Source organism: Epargyreus clarus, unplaced genomic scaffold (assembly GCF_041222505.1).
Source record: "Epargyreus clarus isolate Ecla_fem2 unplaced genomic scaffold, WU_Ecla_fem_2.2 ptg000024l, whole genome shotgun sequence".
NCBI classification, from domain to species: Eukaryota; Metazoa; Arthropoda; class Insecta; order Lepidoptera; family Hesperiidae; genus Epargyreus; species Epargyreus clarus.
Window position 1 is genome coordinate 4,822,953 of NW_027332231.1, and position 14,778 is coordinate 4,837,730.

At 37.2% G+C, this 14,778-nt stretch overlaps 1 protein-coding gene across 2 annotated transcripts in view; it reads right to left on the reverse strand.

Moving 5' to 3' along the window:
* Positions 1 to 1,808: 1,808 nt before the first annotated feature.
* Positions 1,809 to 14,778, reverse strand: part of retn (retained) — a 138,979-nt gene continuing 126,009 nt past the window's right edge. The window contains exons 5-10 of one of the 2 annotated variants that reach the window (XM_073086449.1): positions 10,411 to 10,594; positions 6,845 to 6,986; positions 6,227 to 6,428; positions 5,296 to 5,443; positions 4,464 to 4,669; positions 1,809 to 3,565 (exon numbers count right to left, since the gene is read on the reverse strand). In XM_073086449.1, the coding sequence (XP_072942550.1) occupies positions 3,438 to 3,565; positions 4,464 to 4,669; positions 5,296 to 5,443; positions 6,227 to 6,428; positions 6,845 to 6,986; positions 10,411 to 10,594 (1,010 nt within the window). In that variant the 3' untranslated portion in view covers positions 1,809 to 3,437. Of the gene's footprint in view, positions 3,566 to 4,463; positions 4,670 to 5,289; positions 5,444 to 6,226; positions 6,429 to 6,844; positions 6,987 to 10,410; positions 10,595 to 14,778 lie in introns of both variants that reach the window. The other variant, XM_073086448.1, reaches the window with a different exon arrangement.

The following is a 14,778-nucleotide window of genomic DNA, read 5'->3' on the forward strand; positions in this document are numbered from 1 at the left end:
GCAGAAATAGGTTTGGCGATGTCCTCCAAAATCGAACCACCTTAAAAGACCTAGTAGATTCAAGTATATGTTACATATGCGGCATACATAGACGTATTTTAGCAGCCTTTGTAGGGTACTAAAATTATAATAATGAGGCTGTACATAAATCAGCAATAATTAAAGAGTTCGTTAGCGGCGTTGTCGTTGTCATAGGCTTTTAATTATACCTAATATTATTATGGCGTATAATTTTGTTACGTAATTATCTTGCTACTACTTATTCTACTGTACAAAGTCGGAAGTAAATGGCAGTTTGCGTTTATTTCTAAGTAAAAAATGTGTACTCATAGATTTTTTACCATTTTTTTATAATATAGGAGTCGCAGACGAGCATGCAGTCCACCTGATGGTAACTGGCTACTGCCACCCGTGGACGTCTGTAATCAACCCCAGATAGGATCCTACCTGAGGTCGGCGACAGACGCGCCGTTACCCTTGAGGACTAAGCTGGAACGCTTCGGAAAAGTCTGTCTCCCTTACCACGCCCTTCAAAACGGAACACAGCTGTTATTAGGCAGAAATAGGTGTAGTGGTGATGCCGCCGGAGTCGAACCACAAAGGGTTCTACCACCTTGGAAACTATAACTCTATCTCGACAAAGTTACGTTTATGCTTCATATGTAACGTGCTACGAGTTACATTATATACTAATATACAAAATGGAACCGCTTATATTCTTAAAATAATACACTTAACTAATATTTAAAAAATCGTAGGCAGGTAAATACATTTTTTAATTAATAACTTACAAAGTTTTTGTTATATCCGACCGATATTGATGACACAATATTTCTTTCAAATTGTGTCGATGTTGTGCATATGCATTAAAGATAAGTACGGTACATACGTTAAAGTTTTTTCTGTTCTTCTATTTTGTATTTACTAACCTCCGTAAATAATAAATTCATATTCTAGAATCTAGCCAATGTAGGACTAAAATGGTTTATATCATATCAGCGCCATCTATGCTGCATATACAAAACTTTTTGGATGTGTAGTTGGTAATAGTGCAAATGACAAAAAAGTTTATTCAATGGAGTACAGATGGCGCCATATCCAGGCTACTTAGATATATGAAATGAATACAGATGTCGCTGTTGAATTTTAATAATATGTGACCTGGGAACAGAAAAAACAAGTTTCACTTCTATGTATGTGACCTATCCCGATATAAAATGATATAGAAGCGTCCATATAAATCTTTGTTTCTATTTATCTTAAACTTTTTCATTACATTTTAGGTTCAAGCTATGGAATTTCATTTTAAAACAAATAATGAGTATAAAATAAGGCAGTACAACTATTAAAAAAAAACTCCAAAAAATGTCATAATAATTATTTATTCATGTATATTATTTGAATACATCAAAAATTTTTTGGTGTAACACGAAAATCGTTAATGCGTTGTGGCCGCATACTACCTGTGTATAGTAGGCCAGTTACTATGGATGCCCTTAATTATTGTACATTTTCAGGAATGTACTACACTACTTAGCTCGAATAATGTGGCTCTACAAACAAAAATCGAATTTTACATTATAATTAAATACATTAAATTAGTTAACTAATATTATAAAATATTAAATCAGTCATTTACAAAGCATTTTATATTTTTACAATAACGCTACTTCTATGCGACTAAAAACCTGATTTTAATGGAGATTTCAATTTGGATTATTGCTTATTGCACTTATAAATAAACTTTATGTTAATAGCTAAACTTCATATAACTTATGGCATTACCTGTTTGTCCTTCGAAAGTAACCCTTAGCTATCCCTATGTTCCAAATTCAAAACATTACAATTTTTCTTACTGGCGATGAGAACCACAGATAATAATAAATTTAATATTAATTGCACGGCTAAATTGATGTTTTTCATAAAACTTATTTTCTAATGCCTACTGCTATTATTAAGACTAAGGAAATGGCATATAAAATTGAAACTTCATAGGCTTTAGTACGACAGTCGTGCGACCATGTTTTATTTAAGTAGGGTGAAGTTTCGTTTGTAGTTCGACTAATCGAAAATACAGTCATAATACTTTAACATTTTGAATTGTAATATTACCAATGATCAAAATTATTCGTACCACTTACATGTGTTTTACCACCTTATAAATTGATTGAGTGCTTCTGTAACTGACACGCCCAATTTTGATACGTTTTGTAATAAAAATTCGTATTTGTATTCGAGAATTTTAACAGATCGAAGAATACTTGACAACATTAATGTTTTTATATAATTATGCATAAATCTATTATTTTACTTCACTGTAATATAACCGCGTTTTCAATGTGGTGATTACGATAGTGTCTTTTTTGTAAGACAAATGTAATATATTACTTACAGGTAAGATAATTAGTCGGAAATATCTTATTACTAGGCCCTACAAAGGAAACACGGTCTACAGTTGAGTTTAAATAAGTAACCACTAAAATACAATACTGACATTACTCATCTACGATCGAAATATACACCTTCTATAAAATAAGTACCTAATAATCACAAACATAATACGATGTATAAAAAAGACCCTAATAATTTTATATTTACAAAAATTTACATCACGAACATATAAAAATTCAGAACAGACCGTTCACTTATCACCTGTCAAACACCTAAAAATTATAAATAACGTAACATAGTGCGACAAGAAACTATATTTACAAAAAAATTGTCATTTATTGACCGCTAATCATAAAAACTATACAAAACATCCATTAAAGAAGAAATTATTTCGACAATGTTATGGATAATTTCATACTTTCCTGGGCAGTGACAACTTTAGTACCTAAACACGAACCATAAATAGCTTGAAAATACAATACATAATCACAATACGTACAACAATACAATACAACATATTGTTGCAAATAATAATATCTTTACTGGATGATCCGTACGAAATAACGTTTTGTACTCAACTTACAAATTTGAGACAAAAACTACAATCATACACTACTATTTCAGTCCCAAAATTTAAAAACATAATGTATTATGCAAATTTCAAATTACGATGCAACATGCAATAAAATTTAAAACACTGAAATAAAAAAATAAAAAATGTGATAGTGATTAGGTTAGCCGCAATTGATCAATTATTTCATATTTCAAACTATTTTTGTATGAACCCTGCTTAATCAACCACTTGTAATTTATAATATTGTTAATTACAGATGGATAACTAACTTATAAATTCACTGCTTACGTGGTTATATCAAGTTGGGTTTGTTATATAGATGTTATTAGCCTTACACATCAAAATGGCGTATCACGTTTAAATTGCTGACTTTCCTAACCAAACCAACCTAAATCACTTATAGAATTTTCGAGAAGTTACTTGGGACATGAAATTTTTAAAAACTAAGCCCTATGAGAATAATTTGTGTTGTTTAAGAAACCATTTGTCGGTGTCCGTTTTGACCATTCCCGTTTTGTGAAGGGAACAACACGCCTTCATACGTCACGCCGTTCAGTTCGATGGACACTACGAGCTGCTGGTCGCCTGTGCTAGCATCACCTGGAAAAAAAACATATTGTTAGAAATATATTCAAATTATTTATTTTAGTATTATTTTAATTAATTATTTTGTGTTATTTTAATAATAAGTGCCCATTTATATAGTCACTGGCTGTATGGCACAAGATAACATGCATTAGCATAAAAAAAGAAAAATAACGCTCTTGAGGTTAGAGTTATATTTTGCGCGGGAATAATAAAAGTTGTAAATTAGATCAAGAAATACTTTTATTTTATTTATTTCTTATCATAAATAGTTTCTTTAATTTGTTTTAAAAGAGATTATAATCCAAAATAGCACTCAGAATTGATCACTGTGTATAAATTATAATAACTTTAATTATTTATAAATTACCTAAGTATTTTCAAATCATTTTTATGTCGTGAAATGGTCGTGAACCATAATCAAACATAACCATAACCATCATATAAAGACATAGTTAAGTACCTTTTGTCCCTTACTTGTTTGTACTTACTAATTAATGTAAAATGTATTATTAATGTAGTTATACATATACACATATTAGTTATTAATTAATATAATAATTTTAAAATATGGCTAATTTAACCTACAATTTTAATCGCGTGGTTTTAACCTAGCTTTTGGTGGAAAATAAAACTTTGATATTTGTTTTTTTTTTCCTGGTCTATGTGTGGTATGGGGGGTCTTCCCCTAATACCTATATGCTTAACAATTATCAGCAAAAATAAATATAATGGTAAGTTATTAACCCATAGAAGTAATCTTAAACGCCACCCCATTCGCATCCCCATTTATATGCGACGGCGTCACGGGCGGCGTAGAGGGCGCGCGCAGCGACGGTGGGCGGCGGCGGCGAGCAGCAACGCTTCGCGCTTGCGTTCGGGCTTTCGCTACATAGAATACTGAGATACTAACCTCTGGTGGTAATCTTAAATGCCGCTCCATTCACCCCATTCGCGTTGCCGTTAACATGCGGCGGGGTAGCGGGCGGCGGAGCGGGCGCGCGCGGCGAGGGCGGGCGCGGCGTGCGGCGCTTGGCGGGCGGCGGCGGCGAGCGGCACGCTTCGCGCTTGCCGCCACTCGCGCTTGAGTTCGGGCTCTCGCTGAGGTTCAGGGCCTCGCTGCGGATAAAAGTGATTGTTAGTAACGTTTTGAAGTGTATTTAAGGTATTATTGAGGTTTAGGTTGATTGTTGTGTTTATTAGCAAACTATCGAATACAAGCGTTTTAGACTGTGTGAACTTCAGAACTGAATCTACAGAGAATAATAACAAGTTATAAGAGAATATAAACAATTCGTTTTCTTTTCTTTTTTTTTCAGTAGCAGACGAGCATGCATAATGGTTAGTGGCTACTGCTGCCCATCGATATCTATAATCAATCCCAGATAAGATTAAATTCCTATCTGAGTTTGTCAACAGATGCGTTGCAACCCCAGACGACTGACAACTAAGTTGTAAAGCGTCGGATGAGTATGTCTCTCTTAACACATTTTAAGCAAAAATAACTGTGGCGTTGGTGGTGCCGCAGTCGAATTACAGAAGGTTCTACTGCCTTCAAAACTACTATTCTACAAAAAATCTTCTCATACTGAATAACAAACATACAAAACTCACGATATATACGATATAGCATTACTTATTTAAAACAGCAGTAATAAGCACGTGATAGACTCATACCATACCATAGGCGTATTTTATTTATAAATAATACCTAATAATCAACTAAAATTTGTACAAACCCATACCGTTGCGGCTCGAGGTCCGGTTGTGGGCTGTTGTTGTTGTTATTGTTGTTGTTGTAGAGCGACCAGAGCGTCAGACGCGACACGTCGATGGCGGAGAGCGCTGCGTCGCGGGGTGACACCATCGGGGCGCTTGGCGGAGATTCTGACCCTGGAATAGATTATAGGTAATTTATAAGAGAAACTTAAAATTTAAGTAAAATAATTGGCCAAGTGCGACTCTAATTCGCACACGAAGGGTCACGTTCCACAAAATTTTAATTGGTTTTTATTCTTAGCAGCCATGGAAGTGTATGCATTGCGAAAATTTAATATACTTATTGATTTTTGGATGTTTCGGCCTAGTATCAAGTCTGGAACTCTACCTGTCAAAATGGTGTGGTTACAACTCCGATACGCAACTTAGTCATAACAGCTACTTACCATTCCTAATAGGCTGGCATGTCGACAAAGTCATGTGAAATTCCAATTTCAAACAACTCACCATTCCTCATGAGCTCGCGTTGCTGCTGTATCATCTTCATGTACTCCCGCACACGGTACTCGATGTCGTGCGTGACGTGGGGCGCGTGGGGCGGCAGCGGCGGCAAGCGCGGCACGCCAACACCACCCAGCGACAGAGATAGTGGCTGCATGTGCTGCGAGAGTTGAGCCAGGGAATCTGGCACGCCGGCAAACTCAAGTGTAATTCCAATTTCAAACAACTGACCATTCCTCATAAGCTCGCGTTGCTGCTGTATCATCTTCATGTACTCCCGCACGCGGTACTCGATGTTGTGCGTGACGTGGGGTGCGTGGGGCGGCAGCGGTGGCAAGCGCGGCACGCCAACACCACCTAGTAATAGCGATAGCGGCTGCATGTGCTGCGAGAGCTGCGCCAGAGACGCTGTCACGTCGGCAAAGTGACGTGTAATTCCAATTTCAAACAACTCACCATTCCTCATTAACTCGCGTTGCTGCTGTATCATCTTCATGTACTCCCGCACGCGGTACTCGATGTCGTGCGTGACGTGGGGCGCGTGGGGCGGCAGCGGCGGCAAGCGCGGCACGCCAACACCACCCAGCGATAGTGACAGTGGTTGCATGTGCTGCGAGAGTTGAGCCAGGGAGGCTGGCACGCCGCGGTTTAGTGGTGGCTGGGGAGAAATATGGTGTTATTAGAAGGTATTAAGTATGTCAGCGATTTCACCGCTATAAGCGGCGATTGGAGACAAGCTGTAGTGCTGCTATACTCTGGTTTCAAGAGTACGGTAAAACAGGTAAACTTACAAGAGGCGTTCTTTATTAGGGATACCAATGCATTTGTAACTAACTTCATGTAGGACTTATCCTATTTTAAATTAATTACAGGTAAGCAGTACCTACTGACTACTTAACATTTACTGATTTGTCTTCTTTGCTGGTAATCAACCTTCAGGAACAGCTGTGCATTATCTCAGTTCTGAGCTTATACATTACAAAAAAGTTAAAAAAACTTCAATAGCGTGATTCAGGGTCGTACATGCAACGCCATCTCTTATCAAGTACCAGAAACATGTGTCTCACAACTCACCATAGCCAAGGCGGCTTGGGCGTCGTACTGGCCGGACGCGCGCCGCCCCTCGCGCTTGTTGCCCTCTATAGCCGCGTCTAACTCGCTCCGGGTCGACAGGTTCTTCTTTTCGCACTCGTAGTCGTACAAGTACTTCATGTATCTGTAATAAAAACACAAGTTAGTTTTGATAAAACAAAATGAGATAATAAAGACGTAGTCAAGTTTAAATGGCATTTGACTAAAATCATAATTTGCAAACACATTATAATTTGATAGTGCACCTATAGTAGTGTAGATATTGTAGTTATAGTAGTAGGTATAAGAAAATTTGTAACTGACAGTTTACGAGTGTCCCCTTAGACTTAAACATACAGCAATACACAATTTCATTTAATTTCACTATAAAGCCTTGCTATTCTTATACACATTCTTACATGTTTCATCTTAGGCAGCTACTATACGAGCGATAATTCGTGACTCAAAATGACATGCCGACCGTCGCTGGCGACTGAATCTGATGGTCGTCATCAGATTCAGTCGTCAGCGACGGAATCGTGAACTCAATTCGGCAATTGCTCAATCTGTATTAGCTTACAATCGCTTGTTACAACGCTTACAACCCCTAAAATTTCTGCTATATTACGACTATGTATGAATTTTAACTTATGTAGTAAACAATACGTATTGTGCTATTTTAAAAGCCTAAAATACTTATACATTGCTCCATTTGTACCAAGAAAACGGCAGCTGATCAGTTGTAAAGTAAAAGACTGGTTTGCGTGTACCTACTTACTTAAATTACTTAAAAGATATAAATACAACCAATCATCGGTAAACAGGTGCGTAATATTAAACTTTATTGAATTCAAGTTAAAATATGGGCTTCATTTTCCCACCGTAATGGCTGCAATTAATTTATATTTTTACATACAAATTCTTTAAATGGACCAGGAATATGAAATGTCATCTGTTTTATCTTTCGTACTAGAGATTTTTGTCTTTTTTATATCTTTGCTTTGGGCTGATATCAACGTCATTAATAATCCCCTATTTTAAAGTAGGTGCTAAAATCAAAATTTGTTAAGTTATGCATACTAGAACGGTTAAATTTCGATCTTTTTGAGGAAAATTTTTGATAGATTGCTTAATAATAACGAGCGTATGACGTGAGATGTTAGTAGTTCCACAACCTGAACGAATACCCATAGGTCGAATACTAAACAGTTATACGTAAAACACTAAAGATACTAAAATATTACCTTTAGTCATGCTATAAATCTACTGAAATGTCTTTGTCTAGTGTAATAAGACAGATCTTGTACCTGTTATACCTAACCATAAAGATAGACGTATAAAAACACTAAGCACAGAGCATAGATCATAAAATTAATCTCTGGAATAAATTAAAGGCTTGCTGAAGCGGCCATCACTCAAATCTTTTACCATCCAATACTGTCGCAAGTCAACGTCCTACCAACCACCGAAACTGACAAGCTTATAAATCATTCCAAGCTAAATTATCAAAAGCCTATCCTTCAAATGCATAATAGACATCCCATTACAAACCTAATCCCATTCTTATGACGAGTCAATTTAATGCCAGCGTATTGTCAACCGTTCGTTACCATAACTCATAATAAGAACTCACATATTTAATGCCGAACACAATAAGACACTTTGAACGGGCCGACGGTTCATAAAAACAGGCTACCTTTTCATAAAGTGTCAAATGAGAAAGCTAAATATACGACATTCGTCATTAACGTTCGTCTAATTTTATGTACGCACGCTCTACGCCACGGAAATCTTTTGGAATCAGTCGATCTGCGACTGCGTGAACATCCAACATTGGTAGTTCATTGCTTTATGCTTCAATGTTTTGCCAAGCATGCTAGCAAAGTAGTAAAGTAAACAGTATATCTACTTTTTCTTCAACGTGTCTTAATGTCTTATTTCCTGCATGGTAGCCAAGACCTTGTATGAATGTTTTTTAGATAGGCGATATTCCCTGAAGTATGACTGTATGTTAAATGCAAGGTATCCTGGAAATTGTTGCTGCTACTATAATGATTTACTAAATGGTTGATATTCCTCTCTTGTTTTTTTATCTGTTTAAACGACGACTATTTGCTTCTCTCAGTTAATAGGATTATGATTTGAAACAAACAGTAGATATACCTAAACATCGAATATCTAAGATTACTGCGACCCATCATCTTCATGATCCTAGTCTAGAATTAAAATGAAAACTAAAAGATCTCAGCAATTTATCGAAAAGAAAAACAGGTAAAAAACACTCTTGACATTTAACTCGAAACAAAACACAAATACAACCTAACCTAAATAAAAGTTAATAAGTTAATAGTGAAAAGGTGGTAGAACCCTTTGTGGTTCGACTCCGGCGGCACCACCGCCACACCTATTTCTACCTAATAACAGCAGTGTTAAGCGCTGCTGTGTTCCGGTTTGAAGGGTGTGGTAAGGGAGACAGACTTTTCCGAGGCGTTCCAGCTTAGTCCTCAGGGGTAGCGGCGCATCTGTGGCCGACCTCGGGGAGGAATATCTAATCCTATCTGGGGTTGATTACAGATGTCCATGGGCGGTAGTAGCCACTTACCATCAGGTGGACTGCATGCTCGTCTGCTACTCTTATATTATAAAAAAAAAAAAAAAAAAAAAATAACAACAATTGGAAACACTACGAAACATAACAGCACTGTCCTATACGTATTCCTAATAACTACTTAGTAATCATAATGCAGAGGCTGCGTTTAAAATCCACGTCGTGCGTAACGGTGTCCAGCCTGAATTAGAAATGTACCTTTATGGCGACCGACAATAGCGCGAGGTGAAGGAACTGTGGAGATAAATGGGAAATTATATCAGCCGATGTCTGGTTATTAATTATGGTGTCATATTGTCGCCGTCTGACCGTCACGTACAGCCTTTGTGACGTTTGTCTTGCTCGTGAGAATTTGAAGACGATTGACAAAGGCGTGTCGATGGATCGCCGAATATGGACAGCGGGAGCTGAGACCACACGTACTATCGAACCCTTCGAAGTCACAAACCTACTTTATTATGTTTTATATAAACAGCGAAGACACTGCTGAGTGTTTTAACAAACCAAAGCTTTTGAGTAAAAATGGAAAAAGTATCATCTTCGTCCGTTACCACATTTATTACAATGTACTCAATAGAGTAAAGTAATACCTTTCTTTTGACTGTTTAACTTCAAAACATAATGTGTATTACAGATTATTCTGTCGCAACTTCTTAAATTCTACTATATGGGTCTTCTGTGCCGATCCAATACATAAAAAAGCTCCCGATCAACTCGTCAATAATATAATAGAATTCACAAATCGGCAGAGAATACTGGTGGTAAAGGGATAATAAGAGAATAGGAAGTGTTTTTATACTATTTAGAAGAGTATCTTGCAGCTGAACTGAAACTGCTGATATTATTGTGATGACGACAAACAAAATCCACAAAACGTTGTCTACAACTGCATTGTCCATCACCAATCCTTGACTGATAATGAGAACTGATGATCTTCAATAACCTAAGATACCATACTCACTGTGTACGCAGAGTGAAGGCGGCTGAAGTGATTGAGGACGGCAGACGGAGACCCTTGATGATCTCCTGCCACAGTTTCTTGTTGATGACCTCGACGAGGCCGCCGCGAGCGATCACCAGGTTGTACAGTTCGTACAGGTCCAGCACCGACTTGGCCATTATCGGCAGCCGGTTTATCGGTGTGCCTGGAACAAAGAAATGCAAAGGTTAAATGGAGAATTTATAGAAAGTAAGCTTTTATACCACGGCGATTGATTTAAAGTTTAATGACGTATGACTTTAGAAAAATACTGGTAATTTAATTTCATGCATGTTTCCGTATTTTGGAAGACATATGAACCTATGTATCGATCCTGACTAATATCTTTGGGCAATTTGAAATACGAGTAGTTGGCTACTAATATGCACCTTTTGCCAAGAATCCGCTTTGAGTTGCTAGGGTTCACCTGTTGTAGGAAGAGATCTGTACCCTTCGTATGAGTTGTTACGTTTTTACAAAAATGACTGTTTTGTATTTGTATCCGTATTTGCTCATTCATTTCCAATCAACGCCCCTAGCGGACTGTATCAGAACTGATTGGAAATGTATGGAAAATACGTAAACAAATACAAAAACAATCATTTTTGTAAAAACAGGATTTGATAATCACTTACATTATTATTTTATTAAGTAAAAACACTGTAAATTCTATGTTTGGATAATCATAACTGTTAAAGTAATCTAAGTTGCAGATTAGGACACAAAGCGAGAAATTTCATCCATATACGTAAGTATTATCTGCTATTGCAGAGATAATTAGATAATGACACTAGTAAATACACAGCAGACAAGAGAATCACGAATTCAAAATTCAATCAACGAATTGCATACACGTAGATGCACGATATTGCATTAGGATGGCGAAATGTAGAGTATGCAACTGCAACTACATAGTATAGAGTCTATTTCTCATTTCCATAACACTGTCTATATGGAGCTAACTTTTTAGTGTGCAAACTGGACTAAACCCTTCTTCTTATATGAGAAGACCCGTGCCCGGTACAACAATAAATGCTTGATAGAATACAAAATGCGATGCATGCGTCATTTGCGCCTCAATCGGTCGTTACGGTGTGCCGCAGTAACGTTCGCTGTCTATTTGGAGCTATAATTTTTAATGGTGTATAAAATGTACTAAACTTTGTTTCCTCTGACAGAAGAGCCGTGCCCAGTACGACAATAAAGGCTTGATAGAATGTAAACTGCAAGGCATGCGTCATTTGCGCCTCAATCGGTCGTTACGGTGCGCCGCAGAGCACGCTGTAACGTACGCTGATTATTTGCGGCTATAACTCTTTCATGTTGTGTAAGCTGGACTAAACCCTTCTCCTTCTCAAAGAACACCCTTGGCCAGTACGACAGAAAAGGCTTGATAGAATGCAAAATGCGATGCATGCGTCATTTGCGCCGCAATCGGTCGTTACGGTGCGCCGCAGAGCACGCTGTAACGTTCGGTTTCTATTTGGAGCTGTAACTCTTTAATGGTGTTTAGACTGGACTAAAGCCTTCTCCTTCTAAAAGAACACCCTTGGCCAGTACAACAGTAAAGGCTTGATAGAATGCAAAATGCAATGCATGCGTCATTTGCGCCTCAATCGGTCGTTACGGTGCGCCGCAGAGCACGCCGTAACGTTCGCTGTCTATTTGCGGCTGTAACTCTTTACAGCGCACTTGGTAAGGGTCGTAAAGCGCGTGGTGAATCGCATCGCATCGCAATCGCTGATTTACGAGGGCGAGCGCGTCAGATCGCACGTTTACGACGTGCGTCGCTCTCGCTACCACTCGATAGGGTTGTGGATAAAGAATCGATGTTTATAATAATCGATTGTTAAAATAGTGATAATTGATTGATGAAAAGAGCAATCGGCTACGTGCAACTCAAGGCGCTTTACTTAAACCTAGAATCAAAATTAACAAATTTCGTGACATTTTTTGTTCTCCCTCAAATTTCAGAGACTATTGACGATCTATTTTATTCACCCGCGAATTTGATTTCAAAAATGAATTACAATAGTTTAATTTAAATTTATTCGATATTAACGGATTTATTGTGAGAAAAGTATATTATCTGTTATTATCAATTGATATATTTTGGTCGATTGTCCATGAATCGATTTTTTCACTCGTTCTCACATCCCTACGCTCGACCGAATTTAGCGCGGCCCGTGTGGCCTGCGGAAACCGTGGCGTATTTTCTCGGGCTGAATTACAATAGTTAGCGGTACCGGTTACGGCAATACGCATCTGAAATCGTAACTTATATCCGTTCGAAAGTTTCTTGTAGTGAAAGAATCATTAGAATTCCAGATTCATAGAATACCTAACTTATTAGGTTTTTATAAAAAATGATGGGTATGCTTACGAAAACGGAAGGAAAGATTTTGCAATTAAATTTTACATACACAAACTATATTTTATATACAAGTAAGACTACATTGCATTTTTTATCGAAATTCGCTGTTTAAAAACAGGTATCTATATAAGATACACTATTTTATACCGAAATACAATAGAGGTTCTTCTTTCTTTGGTTGTGAGTTCCAAATAAATTATTTCCAATATTGCCTAATGTAGCTTTCTAATGAAAAAGAAACTTCGAAATGTACTCAAACTTTACTTTTAGGTTACAAGTGAAGAGAAAGTTCTGTTTGTTTTGTCCTTTGTTAACGGTTGGCGTAAAGAGAATGAGTGTTAAAGGTTAAAACTAAAATAATGTTCACAAATTGGCGGATCGCGAAAAACCCGACGTTGTATTGATGAGCGCAAAGCATTAGCGAATACCTAAACGACTATTTGTCAATCCGTCTTCCTGTCTACAGTTAATCATTCCCCGGTTATCTGGGCCGAGGGGGGAGGGGGGGAGGGGTGAAGGGTGCTGATGGGTTCGAACGTCACCCGCTAGATTAATTGCCACGCTTATGTTTAAAGGGAACATGAGGCGTCGAAATTGGAATTGGGCGAACGGAGCGGAACCTATCTGCTCCGAATTGATTAACCTATTTATATACTGAGGTGCGTAGTTACGTCTGAATTTAGAATTGATTGCCGAAGGGCGTAGCTGTGTAGGCACTAGCAGCTATTTACGTGTTGAAAGGGATAGCTTGTTCACTTAGGTTTGTCATTGATAATCAATCTGTCCCATGTTTTCTTTATCAGAGATTTCTGCCTTGTTCTGCCTTGTTTCTGCCTTGTTCCTTCGAGTAGGTCTTAGAATTTTGAGTTAACCATGTTATAATTACATCAATCTGGGATCGAGGCGTTGCTTCTCCTGAAGACTAAGATAGTCTCCTCATTTGTAAGTCGGCCAGCATCCACATATAGAAGCAACTAATTTATGCTAAAATGCAATGTTGATTTGCGTTAGTCGGTATTTTATTATACTTTATTTGTATATTTTATTCAAATTAGACATATATTTTTGGCATGACGAACATTGATTCACAGTCGAAACGTTTTACAAATCTTATAGGTAGCCTGCAGGCTTATTCATCATTCGACAATAGCTAATAAAATGAAAAATTCTTCAAAGTAATGACTCAGTGAAGATTTGCACTTTAGGTATCAATTCTAAACCGCAGAATCACATTTGGAAATAAAATTTATTTGTTGCTTCGAGGCAAGCTTTTGACGATATTCAAGTTCTTAAAGAATAACTATTAAAATTCCTTCAGAATATACCTAATAACCTTTTGTCTAAAACCTAACACCTAAACCTTCATATAGCTATTTGTTGTTGTCAATCCACTATAACTGTCCTGCTGGATACAAAACCCTCTCTAGGTGAAAGGAGTGTAGGTCATAGTCCAATACGCTTACTGAGAGAGGATCAGAAGAGTTCACACACTTTGAAAGGGCTAAGGATTTACACATTAAGGTTAACCTACAGGTTAGTTGAATTTATACCCTGGTAAAGAGCAAGAGACCTAAAGGGGATTCCGTTTACAGGGGAACTTTACAAGCCCTGTTGACGAATCCCTTTAATGCGAGTGACAATTTATTTATAAAACATACGCATATTTTCAAATTTATTTCGAAGCCAAAACAATATCTACACTAATAATATAAAGAGGAAAACTTTGTTTGTTTGTTTGGTTGTAATGAATAGGCTCAAAAACTACTGGACCTATTTTAAAAATTCTTTCACCATTCGAAAGCTACATTATCCACGAGTAACATAGGCTATATTTTATATGAAATATATTTAATAAATAGATCTTGAGGCGGTACAAAGTTTGCCGGGTCAGCTAGTACAAAATATAAATAGATAAACTTATGATAAATAGATGACCTTAATTCGACAAATAAATAAGTGAAAGTTCAAACCGAAAC